General features: G+C 33.2%; 1 protein-coding gene across 1 annotated transcript in view; it reads right to left on the bottom strand.

Annotated features, from left to right (window-relative positions):
• The window catches only part of LOC116344669, a 114927-nt gene that overhangs the window by 53328 nt on the left and 34080 nt on the right, over window positions 1–27519 (bottom strand). Inside the window, exon 3 of the mRNA XM_031773312.1 lies at window positions 24339–25424. Coding sequence (XP_031629172.1) covers window positions 24339–25062 — 724 coding nt within the window. The 5' untranslated portion in view covers window positions 25063–25424. The remainder of the gene's footprint in view (window positions 1–24338; window positions 25425–27519) is intronic.

The following is a 27519-nucleotide window of genomic DNA, read 5'->3' as shown; positions in this document are numbered from 1 at the left end:
TTCTTTTTTTTCAAAAATGATCCATATTAGGTTATTCATACAAAAAAAAAAAGACGAACATACATATCCGTATCACATTTCAAAAATGATATCAATGGTTTTACACCCACAAAATACAAAACGCAATGTGTAGGAAGATCGCTGCATGAAATCAAATAAATAACGTTCCTAATATTTTATTCGAATTTGATTTTCTTATATCATTTTCCATTTTACTCCTACACCACAGCACCGTCGCTTGACTCTCTTTGAAACTCAAATACGCAACACACCACATTGGAAATCGTCCGTGCAAAGACTGAATGTTTGCAAACACTTTGGTTTTCCACATTTGTTGCGGTGTGCTATCGCCTGTTTGAATACCACTTTGGGTCGGTTTCTCTTTTCACCGCACCTGTCGATATGTTTCACTGTTTCTGACGTGATGCGAATCATTCATGGAAAAAATGTGACGAAAATGAAAAAAAAAAGAACACCAGTGCCTGTACTCATAACAAACGACATATCACGATGGTTTTGCTGGGTAGGTATCAACAAAATCACATCATCAATGAAATGGAAACACAAACCAACAAGGTGAATTGGTTGATCGACTCCAGTTTTGGCAGTTTCCATCCACTATTCCGCAATAAATTGCGTTTATCTAATGAAAAATTGGGCATTCATTTTACAATCGTCACGTACACTTTCGATCACGCACTTTTTCTATCATTTTTTATGCAGTCAATTTCGATATAAAAAAACTATGTAGATCCATTCATAGTATCTCAAAAATTCCTCTGTCACCTTTTCATTTGGATTTCCCATTTGTCATATAAATCTGTTTTTATACAACAACAATAACAACAACAACAACAACAAACATTTAAAAATCATTAATGTCATTCGCCGTGGAGTTCATTTTAAAATGATGGTCCCAATCTTTAAATGCTAACTTTTTTAGGCGAAACAAGGTAGTAGATAACAAGGTAGGTAAAGTAATTCAAGCTAGAATTCAAGATACAGAGAAAATACTTGATAATAAATCTTTGGGCAAACAAATCATTTTCAATCTTCATATAAACATATCTATTGAAAATATCGAGAAGAGAGTGAAATTAAATTAATGAATATTTTTGGATGAAATATCAATCGCATGTAATAGGCTCGCAGAAGCAGCTACACAGTTGCGTGAGTCAAAATACACATAAACTAACAAATCACAATAGCAAATGCCGTCTGTGTGTGACTTATCAAGCGCACAGATCATGTTCATTCGTGTTTGATACGTATGATTGTTTATGTGCGCCTGTGACGACAACAAAGACTCCGTTCGCTTCACTCACCCGTTGCCGTTTATGTGCTGTTGTGAAATATGATTGTGTATTTATATACGAAGAGATTTAATGTTGCTGATTCTGCGCGCCTGTTACATTGGGATCGAAAAATGTTAAATATATTACCTATTTTCGCACATACTCACTTTTATTTCAACCAGAATAATTTAGTAACGTACTCTCCTTTATTTCCAACCGATTTGGCCAAATCACATACACTCCTTTCGTAAAATTAAAATGAACAAAAACTTTCATTACCATGAAAAAACATGCTCTCGTTTATCGTACTACAATTCCGAAAAACATACTCTCCTATCGATATTTTCGATAGATATAGAAATAATGTATCTTATATGTTTCAAAACATTTGACTAAGGGACAAAATGGAAACATTGGCATCAACATTTTCTAGTTCTGTTTGAACTTCTTGCATTTCAGAGAGAATATCACCATTTGCTCTTCATTTGGGCGAAAATACTAATGACTGTTGGTTACTGTAAGTAAATTTCGTATTCAATCATTCATTGTAAATTTATCCATTCATCACTTCTAAATATTTTATTCGTCTTAATTATTTAACAAATTTAAACCCAAAAGCACACGAATAAATTCGAAAAATAGACGTGTTCGAGAAATAGACGTTCTTGGATAATGAGAATGTAAATATTTGGTTGGGCGTGCGAAAATCAAATAACGCGTTATTCAAGCTAAACAAAATTTGTTTAATTGTTTGTAACAATAACCGTACTAAAAACCTGATAGCATTTCATCGGAGCTGTTTTAAATGCATATTACGTGTTCAACAAATCGTGTTGCTTTTAATTGAGCAATTTTAAGAAATTAGAAGTCGATTTGAATGGCATCGCTCGGTGAGCTTTTGCTACAAATTATGTACTTGGCAATTCAAACAATTGCGCCGATATTTGGAAATGAAGGTGACGGTAAAATGTTTGTGATAGATGGCATTAAATTTTGAGCACACACAAATAAAATTACTCTGAAATATCGTAATCAAATTGGTTGCTGGCCTTTTTTTTCTTTATCTGTGCTTATTGCGAATCGCATCATTTCCGATTGTTAAGTATATCGTGCTGCATTCCAAAAGAAAAAATCGATAAATGTCTTCATCATTTCCGTCACGAGCAGTCGACCATGCAGACAAATCTCTCGGGGGATATTTGATATATTTTATGAGAACGGTTCAACTCGGTTAGCACATAGAAAACTTTGAAAAACTTGGACTTTGGACGGGAAAATAAATCAAATTGCAATAACACATGATTAGACTTAAATTCATTCACATTTTCAAGCGCGTTACTGGCATACTTCTATACATTCCATATAAATGGCGTCACATTTTTTTTGTGCCTTCTCAATTCGACGAAGGAAAAAGGTTTGTCGCATTGGGGCCATGCCACAAATACACTTTCGCATTTTGCAGCCGTTGTAAATGTCGGAGCGTAAAGGCTGTTGAAAAGACGACATCTCAAAAGTTTGTTTACTTTATAATTCCAATCTCTTCTAGTTGAATTACGATTAATGTGTTTTGGTTTTCCACCAGATATTCAATCACATTACTTGGCCATATATTTTATCCGGTCAGACCATATAAAGTGTCAACGGAACTTTATTAAACTCAACCAATCGAAATTCCAACGGATTCTATGCAGCACAAGCATTTCATGAAAGAGCGATAAAGACATTTAAATGGGACTCCCCGGACGGTTAAACAAGACAGAGCATAAGAGCAATGATTCAATAATTTTATAACAAATGTTTAACCAAGAAGCAACGGGAATTCAAAACACAATTATTCTCTGTACAAATATTTTGCAGAGATTTTAAATTACCAAGAAGAAAGACAACGACAACGCTTTTTTTTTCTCTCATGAAAATAATAATCATACACACACATGCACAAAAAGCTAATTCCGTTTCTCAGGTAAACAACATGGAAGATTAAAGAGGATTTGAATTGAATAATAAAACATTGCACATTTTCTGTGTATGCCATTTTGAGTGTCTTTTATCATTTTCTCTATGTTCGTTTTAATAAATTGGATTAGTAATGAAAGCCTTACGATTGCGCACGTCTACATGCCATCGCAGCGGGTTACAATGTCAAACAATAGAATTATACGAAGTAATGAAGAATTACAAAAGGGTAAGGGACCAACAAAACAAATACAAACCTTTATAATGTATTACGTATATTTATATGTGAAAGCTGTTTTGTTGTGCCATCATTGTCATCAAGCGCAACGACTGTTGACTTGAAAATCGAGCATTTGTTTGAAAACGTCCTTCACAATACACATTTCAAATAAAATCCAATGCATGTTTGCGTATTTCGACAAAAGTATAACCAAAACAATTGACTTTGTTTGTGCTTAATAATATGTTTTACACGATGATGGTCAAAATGGAATTGAATTTCAATCATCAAATAGATTTAATCGATATTATCGTTTTCTGTTAACATTTCGGGTATATGTTGGTAATGTACACAAAACCAAAACGAAAATCATCAAATTTGTAATGATTTTGATCAAATAAAATAGTGAAAAATGGAAAATTGTTCCGATGATTATAAAAGAATTCAATTTCATCGAAAAACTGGATGGATTCAAATATGGTACAGCACTTTATTGCAGACATTATAATGAGATATTTCCAGCCAGATGAATCAGCTCAGCCAGATATAGTCAGGAGCTGAAATTTAGTGAAAACAATAGAAGTGATTGTTATGGTTATAATTACACTTACATTGCTATAATCACTATAACAATCACTTTTATTATTTTCAGTCCATTTCAGCCCCTGACGATATCTCGCTGAGCTGATTCATCTGGCTGAAACTATCTCATTATAATGTCTGCTTTATTGATAATGATGCATTGGAAATTGAAATCAATATGACAAGCGATGAGTTCATATTTTCTAATGTGTTACGAATGCATCGAAAGAGATGATCCATCATTATGTAAACATCTGAAATAAACATTGGAACGATGCATGTTTAATCATGGCCAGTCATGAGTTTATTTCATTTTGTCATGCATTATTGATTTCCCTCTCCAATTAACAACGAACAAATATCAATTGAAAACTATTATGCACGTTGATTGTATCACAACCTGTTCCTTTTTCCGCTTCAATTCCGTTCGATAAATCAAGCACAGAATGTTTATCGTAATGAATCGTGAATTGTATCAGTTTTCACATTTAATTTCGCTGAAATTATACGGGCAAATATTTGTGACGAATACATCATTTCGCATACCATTCAGTATAATTGATGTGAAAGATAATTCTCACCGTTGAATTGAATTCGCCCAAATAAAATGTATGAACCGCGCGCTTATTTGGCAGCTCCGAAAACGACTGTGTTGTGTAACTTTAATGCAAAAAACAATGATGAAACATGCACGTACAGCGTTCACGTATAAAAGCACACACAACGAATTCAATTAAAACACTGTTACGCTCATTTGTAATGAATCCAAGGACATTAAGCATAGCGGTCGTAAGCCATATGTTGATTATTCAAAAAGGGCAATTTTTCGTTAGTTAATATGGTGACTATGTTCGAACGACTAACTCCCATGAAAAGCATCATATTAGTGTTAATTTTGTATACCTTTCCCGCTCACTCTCTATCTCTCTTTGTCGAGGTGTGGATAGTGCAGCCACGCATATTTGATGGCAATAAATTTTCTTTTTGCTCATTTGAAGGTAATAACCATTGTTCAAACCAAACATAAAACCACACGGAATGGCAAAGTTTCAAGTAGTGCACGGTCGATTTTAACAATGCAGTACAACAACCCACAAAGTATTGAATCTCACTAGATATGGTTGTGGATTATTTCCGGCGATAGAATGTGATCTGGAAGAGGGTTTTCATTAAAATTGTAGCATGGAATACGGTCAGCGTCATTATTAAAATTATTACTGAACAATAACAATGGCCAATAAAATAATGAAAACCCACCATGATGATATTATATTATAATAATCGGCCACATCACAGCCATATTATTACAAAAAAGTTCTCCCATACACACACATACATACACAATATCCTGCATTCAACATTTATTTGTTATTTGGTGTAATAAAATCTATATGAATGCATTCATAAACCCATATTGAATGTTCCTCGTGACCGTACATGTTTTGCTGTTTGTTCGATTGCACAATGCACATGAGGAAATGACAATAAAGTGAGAAAAATAACAATGTTGTTTCTGTTAGTTTATTGAAGTATTAAATGCATATATTTTGTGTATAGTGATGCAGTTGACAATGGCATCGTCGCATATCTTCAGCATCAATACAAAACCAATAATAAATCAATTGTGATAGGAAATGACAGTCGGATTAAAAATTTACACTTTTACAACAACAATCGAATACTTTTGATATTCAACTTACACCATTTATTATTTAATTTCATTCATTTTCGTGCGTTGTCATTTTGTAAATACAAGATACATGAAAATGCTTTTAGCAAATATATTAAACATATCGCTTGGTCAATCATTTACATTATTATTGATTAATGAACAACCATTTAAATTGTATTTATGTTGAACATCCAGAGAGAAAATCCCGTTGAAATGCACAGTATTTGCATTTTTTCAACTGTTAAAAATGGTAAATCATTCAACACAATGAACATTGCAAATGTTGTAGATCGAAAATGATAAAAAGATAAAGTCTTATATGTTCTTGCCTATAAATCGAAAACTTCCGCAACATCTCACTTATCAAAACTTCGTAAAATATTTGCGTAATCTGTCTGAAATAATGAGATATATAAAAGTTTTCACATAGTTTCAAATCCATGCTCTATTTCTCTCTCTTTCTCTCTTTCTCCATTATCCTGTCTGTCTGTCTGTACTTTTACGACACAATTTATCTCAAAATATTCATTGGCTGGACTTCATTCGGAATGTTACATGTAAATATGTATGCAAATAAATTACTTCCACTAACTCATTAAATATCGATTTAGAATCAATTACGCGTAGATGCAAAGCAGTGTTACGCACGTCGACAAATGTGAAATGGCTGTCATTCAATATGACAATTGCAATGAACATTTCCATCGATATGCTTACATATATTAATTAACAATGTCATTGAAGCAACCAAAAAAATCGTCCACATGACATTCATGTCAATATTCATGTCGATTGCCAGTTTATTGTTGGTAAAATCAAAGCAAAAATCCAATCGACATGTAAGCAATGCACGTGCATTGTAAAAGGAATCAGTAAAATCACTTAATAGCATCAAATGTGATTTGCTTGAGGCTGGTATATTCAATGCTGTCGACTTGTACATGTTTACGGTTACAATTTTTATCTTTGTGCTCAATATACAATCTTATGAGCTTTCAAATTGATTGAAAGCTGCGGTTGCGGCAACTAATTAACATCATATCGATATGTGAATCGGATACTGTCGGTTGTTGCTCTATTGTCCTGTGGGAAATGCTCCGTGAATAATAGCTCTAATTATTATTAACGAGTTTTAGTCGTGTAGAGTCACCAACCGTGCGCACCCAAAGAAAACATTCAAATTGAAATTGAGCTTTTGAATTCAATCGATTGCATGTGTGGGAGATTGGATTTTTTGTGCAATCTTTTTATTTTTTGGGGTTTTGAATCTGGCATATGGACATATGCATGTTCATTGTTCATGCGGTGAATGGTTTTAGCCAACTGTTTACGCCATATGAGATTTTATACCCTCAGATCACATCATATATTAATCCAAAATTAAACTTTGGGTCTTCATGTTCTTGTTGTTATGTTCAAATAGCCTACCCATTTCAACCAATACAGAGAGAGAGAGAGACTGGAAGCTACTTTGACTTTCTCCAACAAAATTAACACTGGACAGAAATTCACTATCATCTTGAAAACCATCAGCAATATCATTGTAAAATAATTAATACTATAGCCTCTTCATTTATTAGTGCTATATATAGTCTCTAAATGCTTGGCTCGAACACACAAAATTGCCGGATGAAATTTCCAAGGAAATTTTACTTTATCTCAACGAATCCAAACAGCAAACACATCGACAGCAGATTGCATATTACAGAAAATGAAAACATTGGCAAGCCGATAATCATCATCATCATCATCATCATCATCATCATCATCATCATCATCATCATAATCTTCATGGATGGAAAATATTGTGTATTTCCTGGTACATAGCACTGGTGTTTAAATTAACAGTATCACGCATAATTTAATTCACAAAGTGTTATTTATGTTTAAAAGTGGGAACTTGTTTAGTTACACTGAAGAGTGTTAAATTCAATTCAAAGCCAAGTCCGGATATAAAATATATAAGCAGCTACTATCTCTACAGCGAACACAATAATAATAATTAAATAGCATACACACACATGGTATTTTATCAGTATGAACATCGTTGAAAATTGAAATTTCTTCTCTTGGTATTTAAACGTTATGAACTGCTGCTGTATCCAAATCATTTTAGCTGTTCTGCCATTATTTAGTTGCTCTTCGTATGCTTTTGAATAAAATATGAACATTTTAATTTTTCAATGTGTCAACTTTAGATAGAGACGAGCTCAAAGCATATTCATGTATGAACGAAAACGCCTTCAATCATATTTGGATGCATCTGCTATGGGGCAATCGCTATTTTGTCATATTCGCCAGAGAAAGAGCGCCGAAAATATAAAGTTTATGCTGCTTTCGACAAGACTTGTTTACTCGATTGGAAATCGGGTTATATGATGTCATCTACTTACATGCAAACCATAGAAAATGAGCAATGACATATTTTCTTTGTAAAGAAGACTGAAGATGCTGTTTTGCTAAAAACTATCGCCGAAAGTAATGAACAATATTTATTGGACCAAGTGATTATTTTCTCCTTTGAAATGCATACAGTTCACCGTGGGGTGAATAAACATAAGTTTGTGCTTTAAAGAAAGTTGCAACTTTCTTTTACTTACTGAACATCTATATCAAATAGTTTACATCGCTTATTTAATGAATAACTTTCCCCGATACATCGTTGTGTAATTGCACACATCGATGTGATGAGTTTTATATAAAATAAAGGTGTACATAGCTCTTTCTCTCACAATCCAATCAAGAACACACGAAAGCGATGGGATAATAGACAATTCGTGTAGAAAATCGAAATGAAGTCCATGTCTGAGCATAGCATTTTTTTTATTGTTCATTTTGTAAAAGTACGATTTTATTTTCAGAAAGTTCTCTGTTTTACAACGGCACAAAAATAAAAGTTTTTTAATGAAACATTTAATAGCGCAACAAAACAATGCGTTAAATTTAATTCTGCAAAAATATTCAAACAATCTCTTGGAAAAGCGCTGAAATATTGTTTCGACACTACAAATAATATTGCATCATAAACCAAAGAGAGAGAAAGAGAGAGAGAGAGAGTTAGAGAGTGGAGAGAGAGTAAATTCAGTGAACCTTAATTTAAAATCAAATATTGAGAGCTCAACGGAGGTCTGGATAGTTGAATGGATGCTCTCCACCTCTGCTCTTCTTCCTTCCTGTCTCTTCAACTCATTTTCTCCGCTCTCTCTTATTTCTCTGTGCCGAATTCTGTTGATTCATGAGTGGAATAAATTGCAAACAGTATAACACAATATTGATTGTTTTGTTTAACGATTTTCATTTTGAGGAAAACTCAATCCTGAGAGCATGCATTGAATTTATAAAAAACATATTACGTAATGATGAAGTAAAAGCTGAACTGCTTTCCAAAACTGATGTATGAAAATCAAGTAAAACTACAGCAAAAGAATAAGATGGAAAGAAGAAGAGAGCTTGTGTGTGCGCATTCGAGATAAAATATGGCGAAAACTCATTATTGGTGTTTATAACGATGGGGGTTAGCATTGGTCCATCTCTCCTGTATATATTGTTGTTATCATCATTACTGGTGCTTCCAGGGCAAACAATTGACACACGATTCAAGTAAATCCGAGTGCATTGTGTACATGTTGTGAATACATTGCACCATCTGCAATACGCTGTCCTTTGTTTGTCAATTTCTCCAATGAAATTGAATAGCAATTGTGTTTATTGTGCGCACGATGATAAAAAAAGCACGAAACCTAGCAAACTTTTCGTATGCTCTCTCTCTCTCTCTCTCTTTCTCTCTCTCTCTCTCTCTTTCTCTCTCGTCGATGTTTTTTTTCCTGAATTGAGTGGCACAAAAATTGAAAGAGTATCTTGAATGTGTTCGTTCAGTCTTGTATGCATACCATGGTTAGACTTTTGAAAGTCAATTTTTCCCATTATCGTTTGAATATTCCATTCTTTAAGGCTGTTATAGAATTCTTTTCACAATTCCACATACTTTTTTGTCATTTTAAAATTTCAAAAACCATCAAGATATTTGCTTTGAAAAGACAATTTTTCAATATCGGGCAAATAATAAGGGGAAAATGTAAAATTTCAGTATTTTCCATTGTGTTCCCTGAGAGAAAAACATTTTGATGAAACCAATAAATTGAAGAGCAATTCACATGAGATAAAATGCATTTTCCATTTTTCAATACCACTCCAATTGGCTTCTGGCTGATTTTTTGGAAATGTAAACAAATCGACTGCAAAACAAGGAGATGACTAAACGTTGTCGCTTTTTTAATGATTTTTTTATTTTTTGTAGAAAAATGTTATAGATCATGTGACATTTTTCTTTGCGATTCACTTCAGTTCAAAGAAAGAAAAATTTGCATTTTGCGACTTCATTTAACCGCATAACAAATCACGAGTGTGTTCTTCGCAATTTCTATGCCATAGGGAAAATTTTAGAAAAAAAATATCAAATGTCAATTGCATTGAGTTCGTTCTCGAATAATGTATGCCATGTCATAGAATATTACATTTTTGTCTTCAACAGATTCTGATAACGGAAAATATGCAAAGGTTCTATTTCAATATCAACTCGAGATGATTTGAATTTGAACATGTGTTGCTTTCTTATAAATACTGACTTGGATCTAACTGTCATCGAAGTATCCATAAAAAGTGACAAAGTGTTCTTCTATAGATAGAAAAGACCGTATATATGAGCATGTGTTGGGCGAAAAGTAGACGAATTTATGACTTCATCATTCTTTGCTGCAAAACGCAAAATTTCCTTGATATATTAATTTCCCTTATAAAATGTCTAGTGTAGGATATAGTCTTACTCTCAAAAAATGACTTTGGCAAAATTCCGTGTAATTGCTAGGACGTGTATTATTTTACCGGACATGGTAATGAAGAGCATCGATAGAAGCGTTTTTCATAATATGATATGGCAGATTTTAGATAAACTTTTCAATATACGTTTTCTCGATGCTGTTTGAAACGGAATGCACAGAGTTTTACCAAAGTCAATTTCTGTGGGTAGTTTCACTGCAATGTGTATTTGAATAGATCCGCTCTACTTGGAATATAAATAACAGTTGAGGGCTTATACAAAGCTGACAGTTTTGATCTGAAAGTTATTCGCCTAAGCATACACATATTCCATCCATTTTGTCGATTCAGATATGTGTTTGCTATTCAGCCAGAATGAGATATGAATAATTTACATATATTTATATCAGAAGATTGCAATTTGGAATTTATATGCTTCACAACAGATCAGTCGCATAATGTGGTTCAGTGACGAAAAGGACGAACTATGAAAGCAGATCATATTGGGTTCATGATGTTTGACTGTTGCTTTGAAGAATTTTTCTAACAAATTAGAAAAATAAATAGTTAGCTTAGCTTCGAAATAAATCAACGTTTTGTATCACATATTTAAAGCGAAATTTTTCTTTAAAAAAATGAACAAACAAGCAAATTGAATCATTGAGATAATATCAAATGATATTGGGTTAAGCAAAACTTCCAAATAAGACATAAATCAAAATTCGTTTGAAAAATGATTCATTTTTAAATAAAATTTGAAACATTTTTATGGTTCGTTAATTTAAACACTTTCCGAGAGATCATGGTACCGTGCGTTACTTGTAAAAATGCACAAATGATTAGTTGGTGACATCAGCTACACAAAAAATGTAGAAAAACAAACTCTTCTTTTCGTCTAACTCATACAAATATGATGATAAATTTCGTTTCCGTTTTCTTGTCTATTTTGATGCAATCATTTGACAGTAGAGTAGCATTTAAATACATTCAAGAAAATTAGTTTTGAAATTGATAAAGTTTTCTCCAAATTGAAAATATGGCAACATTTTAAGGAATCTTCATTACATGGAATGTGCAGAGAGAGAGAGAGAGAGAGATTAGTTTTGCTTGTGAAAATGTAGACATTTTTCGAATAGCATAACCGAAATGAAATATTTTTTATGTGAAGTTCGTGCGGTATTCACATGCACATATTTCGATTTATTCCAGTATGTTTTAATACTCGTTTTGATAAGTTGATGAAGCAAAGCTTTGCGCAAAGAGATGTATGAAAATTGTGCTTTTTTTTGTCGTTTTGTGCAATATCATTTTTCTTCATTGCGTGGAAATGTGCTTTGATGTTGATAGATTGAAAATTCCATTTCGAAGTTTAAGATTTGACATTGATTACGTTATTTGATGAATTTATTGTTTGAATTTGAAATGCTAAGACATGCTTCAAACGCTAGTAGTCAAACGCTGTCTTTCTTTTCATCGCTTCGTACAATTTTTATTTTCTATTTTTCCCTTTACGCATCGCAACCCTGACAATTTCATTGCACTTTGCGGAGGAGAAGAAGGACATGCCAAATGTGCTATTTCTTAAAAGGACGTCAAATCGATAGATTGTGCAACTGTAACCGTTTTTTATTTTAGTAACAGAATCTGATTCGATTTTTCTTCTCTACATCCATTTCCACTTGATTGCACTCAATGAAATTCTAAATGAATTCAAGGCAGTAATGTCGACAGTGAAATGCGCACTATATAACGACGTGTAGAAGTGGTATATTTCGCTATAGAAACGCCATCTCGGCTATTTCTATTTAAATTCAAAGCGAACGGAACAAAAAGCATTCGTATGTGCACCAATGTTTGATGTGTAACATATTCAGTTTCTAATTGACTGAAGTTTCGGAGTGCTATGTAATTGTTGTTTTTAGTTTTTCTCGCTTTTATGATGTAATATCTACTTTCTTACTAATTTGAATAGATGTAGCCTTTGTTGCGGTAACTAGCCATGGTTAACGTAACTCTACCGCAGTTTGTTTTTTTCTTGCTTGAACGCCCATGCAGTCGATTTGGTTTGAAATTAAATTATGCATCGAGTCGGCCAAAGTAATGAATATGTAACATACAAAAATGGATGAAAACAGAAATATGAGAGATAAAAAGTAGCATTGGCAAGACTTAAATCTTCCAGTGTTACTGTTGAAGTTATGAATTAGTCACGGAAAAAATGGAGGAAAACATGTGAACTTCTTCTTCTTCTTCTTCTGCCACTACTTTTTCTTTCGATTTTCATACAAAAATGTACGTCATGATGATGAAAAAGCACTTTTAGTGAACAGTTTCATATCCGCAACACTCCACCGTCAATTGTTGCTGGAGGGCTCCTTGTCGCTATGTGAAACAATAACTCGCCACAAAAGTTGTGCAATACGGACGAAAAAAAGCAAACTCGAAAAGATATGAATAGAAGAATACTGCTTGGAAACACCACTACACCAACATCAACACAAAGCAGCAGCATAAAGTGAATGCGAAGCATACGATAGCTAAAATTGCGCAATAATACTGTTTGAAAAGATGCAACACGCTCATGATTCAATACAATGTGTATCGAAAAACGAAAGCAAATGTGAAAACAAGCGGATTCATAGTTTGCATAGCTTGTGTTTTAGATTTAATGCAGGCGCTATTCACTCGCCAGTAGTGTGTAGTAAGTGCAAGATGCACGCGAACCGAGTTGGAAACAATGTATTTAAATGGCAATGGTTGTGGCTGGAAACGAAAAACGTTCTCCCCTCTTAAATGCTCTACGGAATTTTTCCATTGAAGAAAACCACTTGTTTGCTTCCCGTTCGTGCTTGAGTTACACACACTCAAACGTTGATGTCTGAACTGTCTTTTGCTTTTAAGCTTAGCATTACTCACTTTTTGTTTACCCCAATAATTCTTTCATTTTTCTTCCTTTCTCGCTGCTTACATTTACACTATCCTTTTATTATTTCCTTGTTAAAGTTTGTTGTCACTTCCAATGCACATTCACTTCTTCCGGATCAGCATTATTCGTTGTATAGGCGTTTCGTGCGCGACGCGGAGTGAAATGAAATGTGGGAGGAAGTTTCTATATATATTTTTTGTGCTGTTTAGTTGCGACCTCACTTCAACTTTCATGGCTGTTGGCGATAGATTGGACAACAGATTTTGTTTACACTGCATCCGTTTTCTCTTTCTTTATGCCACTTTTTTTCTCCTCCATTTGGTTTCAGTTTACATATTTTCAACATTTTTGGTGTAATATATCTCATCAAACAGAATATCATGTAGTTTCACATTTGTTAAGTTGTATAAAAGTTCACATCTTTTTTCAGCATGTTATTTCACTTTGTTTATTTTTTTTCTCTGTCTTTTCTCTTCATTTCAATTCCAAGGCTGAATAAAGCTTTGCTAGTTTCGTTGAAACAGTTTCTTAATTCTCAGTTTTCATCAAATGATGCAACCTACACATCATGTCGAACCCAATCGAGCATAGATAACTTGCAGCTGTATTTCGATTAAATATGCCTTTTGATCAGTATTTCTATCGTTCACTTTAATTTTCTCGATCTTGATTCCATTTGGCGCAAGCGATGGGCGAATATAAGAAACTTCATTCGGATGGACCTTCAACGAATCAATCAAATCACTTGGAGAGTGTTTATGTTTTTCAATCTTGATGTCGTTCGGACATTTTATCGATACGTATTCAATGGCGAGCATCAAAAGCCGATTAAATACTTGCCGATACTTGAAATGTATCGAAAAATGAGCTATTTTAATCAGAACGCATATACACAAAGAATGTGAATTGAATTCAGTGGATTTCAAGCAGGACGCGATCGAACCTCGGGGAAAATTCATTGTTGCTTTCTACACGTATAATTTGATTATAACATCGAAAAATTGATTCAACGAATATACACAATACCACCGACAGTCCGTTAATCCAAAATTAAGTAGCGTTTCGATTTTGCTTCGAAGCGAAAAGAAAAATATCCATTAAATCGGCTTTGTTTGCGCTTCATTTTAATGAATTGTACTGAATTGAAACTGAGCATTCGAACGATTGAGTGGCATGTAGGTTGCGAACCCATCATTCTGCACTCGATTACAATTGAATCTCTAGAGCCAAATTTATATAGCTCATAGAGAAGTATCTCGTCTCCAATGTGGAATTCATCAGGGATTTTTTTCATCGTCTTCTCTTTTTTTGGATTTATCAAATAATGTTCGATTCGCATTCAATAAAAATCTATATCGGTAGAGTTTTTTTTCCAACAACAATTGACAGTTACTTTGCAAAATTGCAGGAAAATAAATTTGAAAAAAAAAAAAAAATGAATAACGACAAATAAACTGGAATGGATAATGATTGTCATGGTGAATCGTTGAAATAATTCAATTGAACAGTTATATTGTCGAACTTTAATTTAAATTCAATTGACACAGATAGGACATGGGAAGTTTTCAATTTTTTCACTCATGTTCAAAGTGTTGTTGATTCTTTGGTTCACTGATAAATTTTCAACATAAAAATAACAAAATGAATAAAATGATCAATCAAAATGAGATGAATGATATTTATAGACGAACGAGTTCGGGTGAATTGTGTGCTCAGTGCTTGGATTATATGCCGACCAATCAATTGTGATAGCAAAAACTGATGCGTCGCTTGATTGGCACCGTTTGAAGACCGAAATCTCTCTGAGTATAATGGTAAAGATATAGGGCAATTGCTACAATCTGTTAGTGTGTATGGAATTCAGACAGCATTAGAATATATCTGAAACGCAAAGCATGAAGCAAAAAAAAATGATGAAAACGACAGATGTCATGTATACATGGTGATAAACGACAATTCAATCGAATCAATTTCAATCGATATTTGCAGCTTATATCAAATGGCTTTTATTTGTGTTGTTGCATTGAATTGGTCATTTTATCAGTCGCATTGATTGAATTTTCTCTATATGTAAACGTCGTATGCATTGACTATCCATTGTCATTTAAAACAAAATGAATTCGACTTTTTTATTTTTCCACTTTTTCAACTCCATTTCAATTGCTGCTTTGACAAATGAGATTATATTGAACACCAGCGATTCACATATATTTGAGGATTTAGCAGTGTGACGTGAAAAATAAACAAAATGTAAAACTTTTAACATTTGCATATTGATCCGTTCTTTTTGTATACATATCTGGGACATTTTTTGATATTACATGTATTTTGTGGAATTAATTAAAGATTCCAATTGCATTTTTGGAATTACCATCATCTAAAATTTTTGGTCTGCCCACCTATGATTACTTAGGTTTTGATTCATCAAAATAACACATTTCATTGATTAAAATAAATAGTGTGTACCGTAATAATAGAAACATTGTGTTTGAACACAACAAAATAAATCAAATAAAAAAAAAATCAATGATAATTGAAATATTTGTGATTAAATAGAGCGAAATTCACATTAATGGAATATCAACAAAATTCCTGCAATAAATCGATTTCGAATCGAAACCCAGATTATGAAATTCAAATGAAAGCTGTCATTGTTTGAATTGTCGGCAATGTGAAATGGTTCAATTCAATGCAGTTTAAGAGGATTATTGAAACTCCCATCAAACATTGAAAATTAAACTAATGAAATAGAATGCCGCAAATAAAATCGAGCGCCCGGTGATTAAGTAATGAGACTAATTATAGCATTAATGGAATTCAATTTATTGACATGTAAAAAACGTAGCTAAAAGTCAAAGGTACGAAAAGCGAATACATTTGAAACGCAATAAAAAACATTGTTGTTTGGTGTTTTTTTTTTTTTAATTTCGTACAAAATGATATTTAAATGAGTTATCATAAAATCAATAAAATTGATATATGTTGATCTTTGTGACCCACGTTCAAATATCGTTATTTATTTTTTTTACCAACAACACAAACACACAGTGGCCGTTGAATATATTTTATTTTAGTTCTTGGTAATTGTTTGTATTTGCATTGCACGGAATAACAAATTTCAACTGACTGAATTCTTCTTTTCTAAATAAACACAAGCGAACTTTACAACTTCAAATGTCGTTTTTCTTTTCTTTGAAAAAAAAAAAAAATCGATTTTCATAAAACAAATAGGGGACGACTAGAAAAGCAATTCTTGTTTCTTCTATATATATATTTTCAAATCAGATGTTATCACTGTGAGAAATTGAAATGAAAAATGTCGAAATGCGCAAATCGTAATTTATAAATGTGTATCAGATATGAGTATGCAAGTGTATACACACAGAGTATATTATGTGTGTGTGCTCATCATTATCGTTTATCGCATGTGCCACATTAATTCTTACAATGGCAAAAATAACTGACATAATGGTTTATTTTCGTATTTAAATCGGTTTTATGTGCCGCGCCATTGTCTTTCCATATTCTTTTACAGTTCCATATCATTTCGTCTGCTATTTTATTAATGGTTTGGTGCTTGGCACATCGCAACTTCATTTTATTTTCTGTGTTGGTTCGCACTCAATGTCATGCTGTGCGGCTGCATTTTGAAACAATCGTCGTTAATTTATTGCATTTTTATGCAATCAAAAAATCAAACCATTTAAATAAAAAAAAATAATTTTAATAATAAATTCACACATTGTACGCATTCAACGAACCAAATACGATTTGAATGATTAAACTCGAGATTTGCCATCATAAAATAGTGCGATATGTAGAATTTTACGACTTGATTTTCAAGTTCACTATATTTATAATATGTATTGTGGCGTATTTTCATTCAGTTTTTCTCTCTCAAACCGTTTATCGATTACATTCGTCGTGCATCAATGGCGGCAAAACTAAAAGCCCATTAAAATTTGATTATTTTCTGCGATATGCAATGCATCCAATCATATATTTTTAGTAAATTTTCAAACGTAAAATGTATCACATGGTTGTTATTCTTCTATTTTTATCGAATTTCATACATGCATCACGGAATCTAGTTTAAAAATCAATCCATTTCTCTGATATCGATAAATTAAGTTAATTATTCATCTGTCTGTCCATGCAGCAAATCAACGCTTTCGATTCAAATGCAAATGAATTATTCAACTGGGATAGACTCATCCATTTTAGCGTATAAAATTCTGTGTCACAAACTGTCCGATTGAATTTTGTTTATGTTTCGATTTGTTTTCTCATCACTTGTCAAACGTCAGCAAAAAGTCATACACTGTAGCCGATTAAATGCGAAAAATAGTGAAAATTGTTCTCTAAAATTAAGTAAACGTAAAGCTAAAAACGTATTAAATGCATTTGATGATTTAAAATGAACGACCTCATTTATTCGAACCATGAATCGATTTCACATGAATGAGCAAATGCATGCAATAATCAAAGATTTATGTGATTTTTGTTCGATATGCACGGCTGAATTTCTTTCATTAAACCAACGATATAAAAAGTTAAAACATTTCGTTTGCGGTTACTTTTCAAAAATTGATTTTCTTTTTTATTTTTGAATTTTGTGTACGTGCTATGACTTTCATGATTTGAATGAATAGAAAAATAATCAATAAATAGCTATTAAATAACAGATCATTCACTCGCTTTTTACAGATAAGGTTGTAAGTCTATAGAACGATTGTTCAGGCAACGCAAGTTAACTTAACTACATTTCAAGGAACTACGACACCATCCAATATTTAGAATGTTGTGTATTTTTGGGTACTCGCTTTACGTTTTACCTATCGATTCGAATAAAATCGATCATTGGAACGAAAACAAAACAAAACAAGGTATTCGTGTGTGAAAGGTGAAAGGTTTATGTTGAAAGTGGAATAAATATTGGCTAAAATTCATTGTTGACAATTAGAGAACGGTAACTAGAAAACTATCAGCTCGAAACTTATATTTAAAATACCATCAAAATACCAACAAAGAAGGATATGTACACTGTCAAAAATATTTGACCATCTTATAATGGTTTACGAGACTAAAAAGAAGATTAGTTCTAGTTGAGGGGGTACCACATTCCCAGGATGGTTTCCTGATGAAAAAGTACGAATCCTAGTAGTAGATACCATGGCAAATTGGTCGCATATATATCAAATTCTATATTTCTTCGAAAATGTGACACCAAAAGAATAAAATATTTTCAACAGTGTATACTGTGATATGACTGATTATTTCCACGATGGAAACTCCATTGGACTGTTGTATGTGTGATATTAGCAAAAGAGTTCAAAATGTATGATGAATAATTAAGCACATTGAAACAAACATGCAATGATTGTCTGCAGACAAGCATGATTTTTGATCTATAAATACATCATACATCTGAATATGTTGTACAAAAAGGTTTGGACACGTTCACTGACTGGTGTATACAGACGAGTGTATGTTTTGCGTGTCGCATATGATTTACCATGTGAGTTTAATCAAGACATTTCCGCATGTGGATATTGTGTGACTTAAGTGTGTGTGAGAATACCATCGACGTCATCCTAATATAAACACAAATTTTATGTGTATGAACATTGGTCATGCACTTTCTAACAGTGTTACATTGGTTCTTCAGATGTTGTCCAACATCATGCTATTTATTTGAAGTGTTTTTGCGTTGTCTAATTCACACTGGTCAATGTGTTTCTTTGACAATCAAATTGGTTGGGGACTGTATACATACAACAGCAACATACATTGATGGGCCAATAAACCAATTGCAAATTATAACCAGCAGTATTATTGTGTTGTAACACGAATAGCATTGCATGCACGATACGGTTAATGTTAATATTTGTGGACATTTTCAAAACTAAGTTGGAAATATTTCGCATCTCGTAAATCATGTTATTTTTCGTATGGTATTGGTGACCATGTGTGATGACGACGATGATTATTGTTGTTATTTTCAACTCCCAACGGATTCATTATTCACCAATCAAATCACATTCGCTGCCATCGGTTCGGACTTTTTATTCCGGGTTCATGTCCGACAACGACGACAAAATTGAACTTTATCGATTCTTTTTACCTTCAAACATCTCAGAAGATTTCAGTCGTTAACATTTTCCGAAATTCGATTCAGGCCAAATCAGCAGCGTTGTTACACTTTATGTCATAAAAATCATATAAATTTATAGCTGACATTGGTGTTTCACCATATACTCAACGTATATACCATATGGATATAGTTGGAAAAGTGAAAAAGAGGAATTGGGATTGAGAACATATGGCTTTCTATGGAAAAATTGTTGCGATATTGATTTTCTATAATATTCGTAACGTTTGCGTTTGTTACGCTTTTTCGCCTTGCTCAACACATATACCCGTTGTTGTCAGCAGTCATGAGCTTTTTTTGCCACTACTATAATATACCTTTCAGCATTTGAATTATTATGAATGCCGTTCGGTTTGTTCTATTTCTGACATCTTATTGAAAATTTTATGGCATTCCAATTTATTTACGACTTTTTCACTTTTACATTCGTATTATCCATTTTTAGTACATATCAAGAATACGAAATGCTTTGACCTTTCACTGTGTATCAAACTCGTGCGGAGCACGTTTGTTCTTACTCTTAACCTGGACACATACTTACCGGAGAGTGAAACTGATTACTTTTTTCCTACTGTAATACATGTCGAAATAAAAATGTTGCGGTAGCTCAAGTGTTGGCAAATGATAGCATCTGTATTTTTATGTATAGGCTACTATATTTGAGTGGAATCTATTTCAGAATATTAATATCTATTGATTAGAACTTTGTCTAATAACTTGGCTTCAACGAATTCGATTCGTCTATTTTGTGGGTTGTTCAATGGAACTTATGCTTGGGCTCATGATTTTGACACGCGACACGTATCAGAAGTGAACGTGAAAAGGAAAATTCATTCAAAAGTAAGAGGAAAAAAGCACATCACACGAGCATCCAGCTCGAAGATGTTGGTATTACACTTTCTTGACGCTTATAGACTTTGAGCCGTAGCAATAAGAGTCTCATCGAAATGCCTGGCATTGCGTGAGATCCGCATTTCACATACCGATTACGTTTACAAGGATTGATGTTTTGTGTTTTTATTTTTCGTCAGTGAGATGCATGTATTTTGTTGTTCACAACTGGTTTTCTTAGCGGTGACGGCATTTCACTTCATGTATGTTAATGGAATGAAGAAAAAGTGTTTCATTTTCGGCAATGAATTTCAACACGCATTTTTGGTGAATTTTTCAATTTTTTTTTCTTCGTTCACTCAGTTGTTCACCCAGTTGTATTATCAAATCGTCTCAAATATTCCGACCATATTTCAATGGAAAAAAATGGTTTCAATTTTTGAAATAGAACAACAATGGCCAGGCGAAGACATAACACTTACTTTTTTTTCGATTTTTTTCCATACCGCCATATATTTTTATTCATTCAGGCAAAGAAGATTGAAACTTGATTTTATTTCTTGAGTTTGTATTTTCATTGCAAGCAAGTGCAAAAAAAGGGCAACGTAATTTTTGCGCATATTGCTATAACACAAGTGTTTATGAACGTAATATGATTGGTCCCATAGCTGGTGACAGACTAAAGCAGTTCATTCTAAAAGTGCTTTGGCAAAGTGTGAGAGAGAAATATCGGCCGATGCTTCGTTTTTGTTATGCGTCATTGAGAGCGTTTTTGTTATTTGCAACCCCCCAAAAAATGTGGTCCAAGACAAATTCGTGCGTTTCATTGCCAACAGCAAAGTCGTACTTACGATTTTTCACTTAAAACACATGATCTCTTGAACGTATTTGCGCTCTCTGTCTCTTTTCCATTCTGTCGATTACATTCCTCTTCGGTGAAAAGGTAATAAATTGCTGTGCATCGTTCAGTTGTCGCCTCAGACAATTTTTACTTGAGAAAAACCATACTTGACGAATTGTTACGCTCCGCAAACATGAGATATCTTTCGTCTTTTCCTCTGGTGGTACATATTTCACAGCAATTGCAAAAAATAAAAAAAAAATTCAATACGCTTATTTCTTATGTCTTAAGTAATTCGCGAACATTTGTTTCATTTTTCCCTCTTCTCACTCCATATTCTTAAAGATTTGCAAAAAAAAAAAACGAATTAAAATAATTTCAATGTGAGCTCAGCCGGCAGTCGTTTTTATTTGGATGGCCCATACACGGCGAAAAAAAAAGTATGTCGTTTTTATTATACAGAAGATAAGTAAAAAAATAACGGAAATGTGAAACAAAATAAATCAGAAAATTATAGGACCAAATTCATGGTGAATTTCTATTTTCCTTGTTGGCTGTAACACGCGAACACACACACACATTCGTTTCGAAAGGTGGTGTATAACATTGTAATTTTTGTCGACAACATAATGACCAAAGATTTTTTGTTTTACATTTTGCCAATCGCTGTATGCCGTGCCGAACGGTGCCAGCAAATGACAACTACAACAGCAAAAACAGTGTAAGTTTTTTTTAGCACCGGAAGCAATAATCCATTGCGAATTTCCACATATACCAAGAAGCACACCGACCAAAGCATTAATTTACGACGGTAAATATACTGCATGAAATAGCATGCAAACGAAATTATGACGCTGACCGTGCGAAATGAAATCGACTTGAACATTTCAATGATTAGAGAACAGTAGTTGTTTGCAAAAGCCATATCCATCAAGATTCGATATTTATTGCTTTGGACAGACGAAAAAAAACACACACAACCATTGATGAATAAACGACAATAAACCCAAACACATTTATCTCATCGAAGTGTAAAACATGTGTTTATGTGATGTTCCGCTTGATTCATGTGTCTATTTTTACTCGACATTTGGCGACCAATGAGCCATGAAGTCAATGATTGCAAACGGCTGATGTTTGTTGCATGTTTATTACCTCATCACATAAGAATTTCTTGATTTCATTGATTAATTGTGCACGGTTTTACTGCACATGCTGTGAACGTCATTTCAAGCGTGAAACAATACTACTGGCACCGCTTCAAAAAAAAATCACTTGTATTTCTCAACTCTGGCGCTTCTCTTAGTTCACTTTTTTTTGCTTACAGTGTGCACAACATATCAAACAGAGCACGCTGAACATAATTTCTTGCTTATTGTGCCCAGATTTATGGAATTATGATGTGCATTTATTATCAAAGGAAAGACAGTTTTAGTTTTTGCACACTCTCTTTTTTTGAAGGTGGCCGACGAATGATTTTACAACCTTATTTTAGTGGATTATGAATGCGCAGCATTTATTCACAATCTTTTCAACAATATAACCACCATCGTTTGCCTGCAGACTGAAAATAATTATCCTTCTTTGTTATGTCTTTTTCTGCATCTCCCTTTTTTTATGTATTATCACTACAAATTTGGTTTTAATTAACTGTGTTCCCATTTCACTTTTATCTCATTCTTTTTTGTCTGTAGTCTGAATTTTAATGAACACAAGTAAATCGCCGCGTTGTGTGACGTTTTTCCATAATGTTCAAAGTGATTTTTATCCATATTTTACAATGGTTACTGCAAAATTTCAGTATTATATTTCAATTAAATTCTTTTGGCATAAGCTGATCTTTTTCCCTTTCAGCTGCGCTCTTTTTTTTGTTTACTTTGAAAATAATCAATGGCAGTTTATATGACTTTGTATTAATTTCGCATGAAACTCATTTTCAAGCGGTCCGCATGATATCTAACAAAGGCAGACGACCGATTACTTTCTCTGCATTTTATGAGTGTCAACAATAAATTTCACGTGAATTCGTTTTTTTTTCTTCTGTTGTCTCATTCTTTGCAGAAAAATCATTTCCAAAGCGCCTCAGTAAGCGTTGCTACTCTCCGGCAATATTAGTTTTTCAACACGATGGCAAACATTTCATTTTTCTATGTTAATAAAATGCAAGATATCATTTCACAGCCACGCAGTAAAAAAGAGCTTAATGAGATTTTTGCCTGGTGCGCCACTATGGTGTCGTGTCTCTTTCTCCAGAAACTGAAGGTCGGTCGAACATGTTTGAAACACTTGGACATTTTACAAACGACATAACTACATCACACTTTTTCGCATTGAAAAATTCGAAATCATAATTCAAAATTAATAAGACGATTTTATAGCTGCGAATGATTCTTTTGTTTTCAGTTTTTTTCTCGGAAAAACTTTTGTAGAAAAAGGATAGAAGGTGAACAAAAGAAATTCCAAGCAAGGCATCTTTAAATTGAATTACGTGAAAGCTATGCTAAACTGACTTGGACGGTTGCTTGTGTAATTAAATGCTCGTCTATTTCATTTTTAAAAAAAATCCACGGTCACTGTTATATCCATTTGTGAGAATAATGCATGAAACTCGAAGGTACCACCAAGCAGTTGGAGAACACAAGAAACTGAACCAGATTAAAAGTGAGCACGATTTGAACAAATGAATTTTGCTTCAATGTATGTAAATAGATCATACCAAGAAGTATGAAAATGCCAAATTTTGATGATTTCATTCAAAGTGAAATTTTTGTTGATCTAAAAAAAAAGGACAGAAATATCTGATTTTTTTAGGTTTTTTTTTCAAGAAATATTCCAAATATTTGTTAAAATGTTTGACATAACAAATTGGAGCATTAATGGATTAATAAAAATTCCTTTTGTATAATTTCGCGTTGAACAATAAAAGTTCAGTTTTATTTGATTTAAATTGTAATTTTGTGTATAAAATTCCAAAGGTAATTTCCCCGTTCATAAAATCGTTTACGAAAATAATGAGTTAAAATGGAGTAAATGACATTGTTATACTCACCTTTCACCAGACTAAGAATTCCCAGCGGCATGACTAAAATGGCAACCATTAAATCGGTAATCGCCAGCGACATCAAAAAATAATTTGTAACATTTTGTAGTCGACGTTCCCATGTTATGGCTAAGCACACCAGAATGTTACCGGCGGCTGTGCCAACGATCAGAATTAATGCTAACAACGCCCAATAATTATTTTGATCGTCGATCATGGGCGATTGAGTTGATTCAATGTCGATGTCTGTTATCGACGACATATTGTTCGATGGTGTCATCAGGCCGGTGTCATTCGATTTGATTGTATTGAATGTACTTGCTACGGCCGCCACTAAAAGATTGTTGCTGGCCATTGTCACATTTTCACTGCTATTATCACTATCACTACCGCCAATTGTCGCTGGTTTCAAAATCGACGTATTTATGGTAATATTTTTGTAAATTCGTTTATCGACCGAATCGAATAAATAGTCGACGGAATCAGTGTCAGATGCAATGACTGCATCCAAATTGTTACCACTAAATTGGCTATCAGCGATTGCTGCATGTATTATTAGATTAGATGCGATTGCAATAAAAGTTATGGTTTTACTTACTACTCCCTGTAAATTACGGCCGATGCTAAGCACATTCGTTGTGATTGCTTGCAACGACAATCCCGGCCGTTTTCGATTAAACACTTTTGACTTATTACCGAACCTATTTACACTCACATTTTCCTCTTCTTCCATTTTTTTGAAAAGATTTTATACTTTGATTCTTCTTTTTCACTTCTTCGCTTCTTTAGATATTATTTTTTGTAAATCCAAATGTAAATTGCACATTTATTTTATATAAGCTTAAAATTCACTTTACCATTATTATTTTACACTAAAATCGTATTCATTTGCCCAAGATATATATATGCAAATATATTTTGTACAAATGTTGAACATTGCATTTCACTCATACACACTCATCATTCATAATGGCCGGGGCAAATAATTCTTTGTTAAAATCGAAGAGAACAGTGAATTTCACGGCACCAACCGCCGCCACCATCATCATCACTAACACCAACAATACGATCGTTTGGCAATTTTCTCCATGTAACCTGTAAAATTTATTTGATTTTTAATAGAATGGATTTTCGTGTTTTTTTTTTTCGTTCGTTTTTTTTCCTCATTTCCGAATGGAAGTCGGTACGCTTTTTGCCGCCAGTGAATAATAGAACATAATGAATGGGTTGTGAGTCGGAAAATTGTGACTGAATTTTCTTTGTTTCAGAATTTTATTCCACGAAATTGTAGTTTGCAAATGAAAACAGCCCAACATGCAACATATACTCAATCAGCGGCCGAAAGGTACAGAGAGAAGGAGAACATAGAAAAAACGTCAAATACATATAATGAAAAAATATAGAGAGAGAAAATTGCAAGCTGTTGCTACTTTAATTAGTGTTACGTGTTTTTTTTCTGTCCCTATTTGTGTGCTCTAAGTTTAATTTTATCCCCATAAGTGAATACGATATGATTACGGGCAGCAATTTGGAAAGAACACCAAATTCGAATTGCACACTTTTCACGGCAAACTCAAAATGAATAATCATTATATTCATTTATCAACGCTTTTAAATGTTGACTAGATTAAGATTTCTGAAGATTTTCAATTAATATGATGAATCACAAGTGTGTTGTAAAAATAGACCTGCTTGCAGAATTCAGTGAGAACATCAAGTTCGTACTCATAATTGGAAAATATATGAGATTTTTTTTTAAATTTTATTCAGCTCTCATTTATTATTCTATGTATATTTTTGGATTTGTAACAAAAAAAACGTTTCTTTCTCTCTGCGTCGGGCTGCAGCGATTCAAAGATCTGAAAATTCAGTGAAAATGTTGTCACTGAACACCTGTTTGTTCCAGGCGAGCTTTATCATGTAGCAGTGGTGAATTTAAGCGAACAAACCACTGTTACACGCAAACTGTAACAAAGAATAATCCCCGCTGCTGTTTGATGGAGTGATGCAAGACAATATATGGAGCAAACTAACATCCACATTATATATTTATGTATCCATCCAAAATATGCTGCTGAATAAATGAGAATTGAAAGTTGACACAAAAATCTTGCGTCACCATCTTTGAAGCTCGTTATAATGGTTTTTTATTTGATAAATTATTACTTTCCTTCTTCCATAGAATATAAAGGAAAAAGGTATTAATTTTATTCCATCGCGCGCATAGCATACATATCCCATTTACTACTTTTGTTCGGTTGGCTTTCTCTTTTATGTCATAGCCGCTTTTTTAGGTATTGAAACGACAAGGATTTTTTGATGTTCAACGACAAAACGAATCTTTCAATTTCGAGCTGAATATTAGTGCTGTGTGTTTATCTTCTTTGGTTTCATTTTTCTCATTTTTCGGAGTATGCATTTTTTCTGAAGGCATTACTTACCGACGCAAATGCTATGAAGAAAAAGCAGAGCATACGAGGTAAAAAAGGTAAGTAATATGAATTCGATTATGTTTGCACTCACATTGTGAGTTTTAATTTATATTTCCTGCATGTGCACTTCGTATTGTTGGCGGAAATTTAAAATTATTTGTTGCATTGAAGAAAGTTTTTTCATTCATTCTTTCCTTTTTCTCCTATTTTAAATTCTTTTTCATTGTTGTGTCGAATGACACTTGCTCATAGAATAAAATCTGTGAGTTCGTTGCTCATTTACATTCGCTTACACACAAGTAAACATTTCAAAATCACAGTTGCTTATCATGGCTAAAAATCTCAGAAAAGTATTTTGCCTTGAGTGTTTTGTTATTATTCCTTATATATGTGTGTGTGTCAATCGGCCGGTTTCCTGTCGCCTTCATTTAAAACTCGACTTTTAAATGGAGTGCAAGCTTTTTTTTTCATATTCGAAAAATGGCAAACTTACTTACACACAGAGAGAAAAAAAGAAGTTGAGCGTTGAATTCCAATTTGAGGAATGGAAGTACTAGCACAAATTACATTCGAATTTGCCGAGATTATAATAGTCTTGCATGATTCAGGTCAAAATGGAAACACATTTTAAATGAACAGGTCGCAATTAAGGGATAAAAGTATATTTGTAGATTCAACAAAATTGCAATGCAAAAAAACAGTAATCTATGTGCTTACATCACATTCTTTTTGCAAAACTACACCAAATTTTCATAATT

Source organism: Contarinia nasturtii, unplaced genomic scaffold (genome assembly GCF_009176525.2).
Source record: "Contarinia nasturtii isolate CC-2019 unplaced genomic scaffold, AAFC_CNas_1.1 Cnas_scaffold_1101, whole genome shotgun sequence".
Classification (NCBI taxonomy): domain Eukaryota; kingdom Metazoa; phylum Arthropoda; class Insecta; order Diptera; family Cecidomyiidae; genus Contarinia; species Contarinia nasturtii.
The sequence above is the reverse complement of the archived record's forward strand: the minus strand, read 5'-3'. Positions and strand labels throughout refer to the sequence as shown.